This window comes from Fukomys damarensis, unplaced genomic scaffold, assembly GCF_012274545.1.
Source record: "Fukomys damarensis isolate Sample0158 unplaced genomic scaffold, DMR_v1.0_HiC HiC_scaffold_14, whole genome shotgun sequence".
In the NCBI taxonomy this organism is placed as follows: Eukaryota; Metazoa; Chordata; class Mammalia; order Rodentia; family Bathyergidae; genus Fukomys; species Fukomys damarensis.
In genome coordinates this window covers 73,823,665-73,826,281 of record NW_022900926.1, presented here as the reverse complement: position 1 = coordinate 73,826,281, position 2,617 = coordinate 73,823,665, and the positions used below count along the sequence as shown (strand labels likewise).

Genomic DNA, 2,617 nt, shown 5'->3' with positions numbered 1-2,617 from the left:
TTTTTTTTTTTTGTGAGCCAATCTTGCTATGTAGTCCAGATTGGCCTTGAACTCACTGTGTAGCCTAGGCTAGTCTCGAACTCATGGTGGTCTTCTAGCCTCAGCCTCCAAAGTCCTGGGCTTACAGATGCCACCATGCCTGGCCTAGAATGCTGATGATTTTTTAAAATTCATGCTTGATCATATATGAATGTTTTACTAAAAGCTGCTGAGAGCTGTGAGGGTATGAGAAGAGCCTGTAAAACTGGCCTCGTTGGAGTTGTGGATGCACCCCATTTCCTTGCTGATGCCTGCAGCCATTACCTTCCAGGAAATGTGCTTCTACTTTTCTACCTAGAAGCAACAGGCCTAGCTGTGGTGTCTGAGCAGACGGGAAGATCTCTCATGTAGACTTTGACCATGTCTCTCGACTCAGGAGCCTACTCAGCTGTGCCTGGCAGCCCCAAATCCAGAGACCCTGTCTTTTACCTTCTTTGGAAAATGAGCTCCAACCTCTGTTGGGAGAGGGCCTTGCCTGGTTCTTGGCTGTGGATTAAGGAACTGGTTCTGGAGGTCTTACTGCCTTTGAAACAACTGTTCTTTACCTCTCTCCTCCCATATTTTCAGAGGTTGTAGCTGCTGCCAGTTCCTTTTGGAGGCTGTGTCTTAGAAATTAAGTTTTATTTCATTATTCCTCACTGCTGGCTTTGGATTAATCTGCTTTAGCTCCCAGATTTTTATTGCTGATTTTCTCTCCTCCTATCCCTTGACCTTTGGATGTGGGCTCTTTAAAATGAATTCCTTTATTGTTATTTTAGTTTGTGCTTAACTCTGCTTTTGGACCTCTCATTCTAGGGGAGCGACCCTTCAAGTGTAATGAGTGTGGAAAAGGCTTTGCCCAGAAGCACTCCTTGCAGGTCCACACCAGGATGCACACAGGCGAGAGGCCGTACACCTGCACTGTGTGTAGCAAGGCTCTGACCACCAAGCACTCACTGCTGGAGCACATGAGCCTGCACTCAGGTAGCTGGCCTGCACCAGAGGGCCACCTGTCACTACATTCCCACCCTCCAGATTGGGCATTTCTGGAATCTGAGTGGAATTTCCTTAGCCTAGTGTCATTTTCCACATGGTGTCTTTGAAAGACAGATCTAGGCATCTGTCAGAATGCAGTTCAGAGTTTGCACAGCACTGAGCCTTCAACTAACACCTAGGAACTGCCCCTTGGGAGTTCAGAGTGCATAGATGCTTTGTTTAACTACGAGAGTTTGGAAGTATTTTAATTTGAGTGCCTTTGGAAGAGACTTGAATTCTGCAGTTGTACCCCAGTTTCCACCAGTCCTGTTGCCTTCCGTACCTTTGCACCTTTATGTCTCTGCAGTTGACTAAAGGCTTTCAGGAGTATAGGAGGTTACTTGTACCCTGTGGAGTAATGGGGATCTGGGCCCACTGTGTTATTTACCTCTTCCGTGAGTTTTCTAGAACTTGACAGTTTTATGCATGGTTTAAGTATTTTATTTTTTATTTGGCAGGACAGAAATCTTTTACCTGTGATCAGTGTGGAAAATATTTCAGCCAGAAAAGACAACTAAAGAGCCATTACCGAGTTCATACAGGTACAATAACCATGAAATGAGAGAAAATTTGGATTGGTGGGAAGAAATGCAAATATGAATTATTTCTGAAATGTTAGGCTCATATTCTAGAAGATAAATGGATATTTTGGGAAAATATTCTTAAAGGTCTGTAAATTAGAGGTCATTATGTTCTGTACTGCCATGGACTTAAATTTTTGTATAATAGTTTTGGTGCCACACTTAGAAACCCTGGAGAATTAGCATCTTTTAAAAGTGCCACTTGCCCCAGAGGGCTTTGTTGGGCTGGTTGGTAGTGATGCCCAGACAGAGGCACCATCACCAGGGTGGTCAGTCCAGGCTTTTCTCCCACCTGGTCGACTCCGTGTCCTTTTCTCCTTTCTGTCGAACGAATAAAGGATGGAAAGAGATGGGCGCATCACTTGAGATCAACCGGCCGGCCACACCAGTGCTTCAAGGAAAGAGATCCATTTATGATGACTGGGAAGGTCCAGCTCCCTCAGGGAGGCAGTGAGGGAGTAGTGACTGTTACCGAATGCTAAAAGAATTGTGTTGTTGTTGTTAAAGTACCATATTTAAAGTGATTATTTTTCAGGGAAGTGCTTTAACACAGATCACTGAAGAAATGCAGGGAGAGCATATATGCACTGACACTTTTTTTATTGTTGCGACAAGGCCACTCATTACCGGAATGTAACCACTGCAGTCGCAAATTCATGGATGTGTCTCAGCTAAAGAAACACCTCCGAACACACACAGGTAATGCACCATCTGTTGCCCCTCCTAGCTCACATGATGTTTGCAGCTTGAGGATGTAAATAGCGTTTGAGTTTTATAAGTAGGTCATTGGAAGCCCAAGGGAGAGTGGTGAGCACTGTTCTGTAGGGACATCGCATCTCTCTGTAGGCTAACACAAAACAGGTCACTTTCTGACTGCTGTTCAGATATGAAAATTCATATAATGCTGAAGAATAGTACACCTCTAAGTCTGGTTCTACATTTCTCTGTCTCTCTCTCTCTCTCTCTCTCTCTCTCTCTCTCTC

General features: G+C 44.5%; 1 protein-coding gene across 2 annotated transcripts in view; it reads left to right on the top strand.

The window, feature by feature from the left end:
- Positions 1–2,617, top strand: part of Zbtb24 (zinc finger and BTB domain containing 24) — a 15,389-nt gene that overhangs the window by 3,530 nt on the left and 9,242 nt on the right. Inside the window, exons 2-4 of one of the 2 annotated variants that reach the window (XM_010635276.2) lie at positions 835–1,002; positions 1,512–1,595; positions 2,250–2,333. In XM_010635276.2, the coding sequence (XP_010633578.1) occupies positions 835–1,002; positions 1,512–1,595; positions 2,250–2,333 (336 nt within the window). Of the gene's footprint in view, positions 1–834; positions 1,003–1,511; positions 1,596–2,169; positions 2,334–2,617 lie in introns of those variants that run through there. The other variant, XM_010635278.3, reaches the window with a different exon arrangement.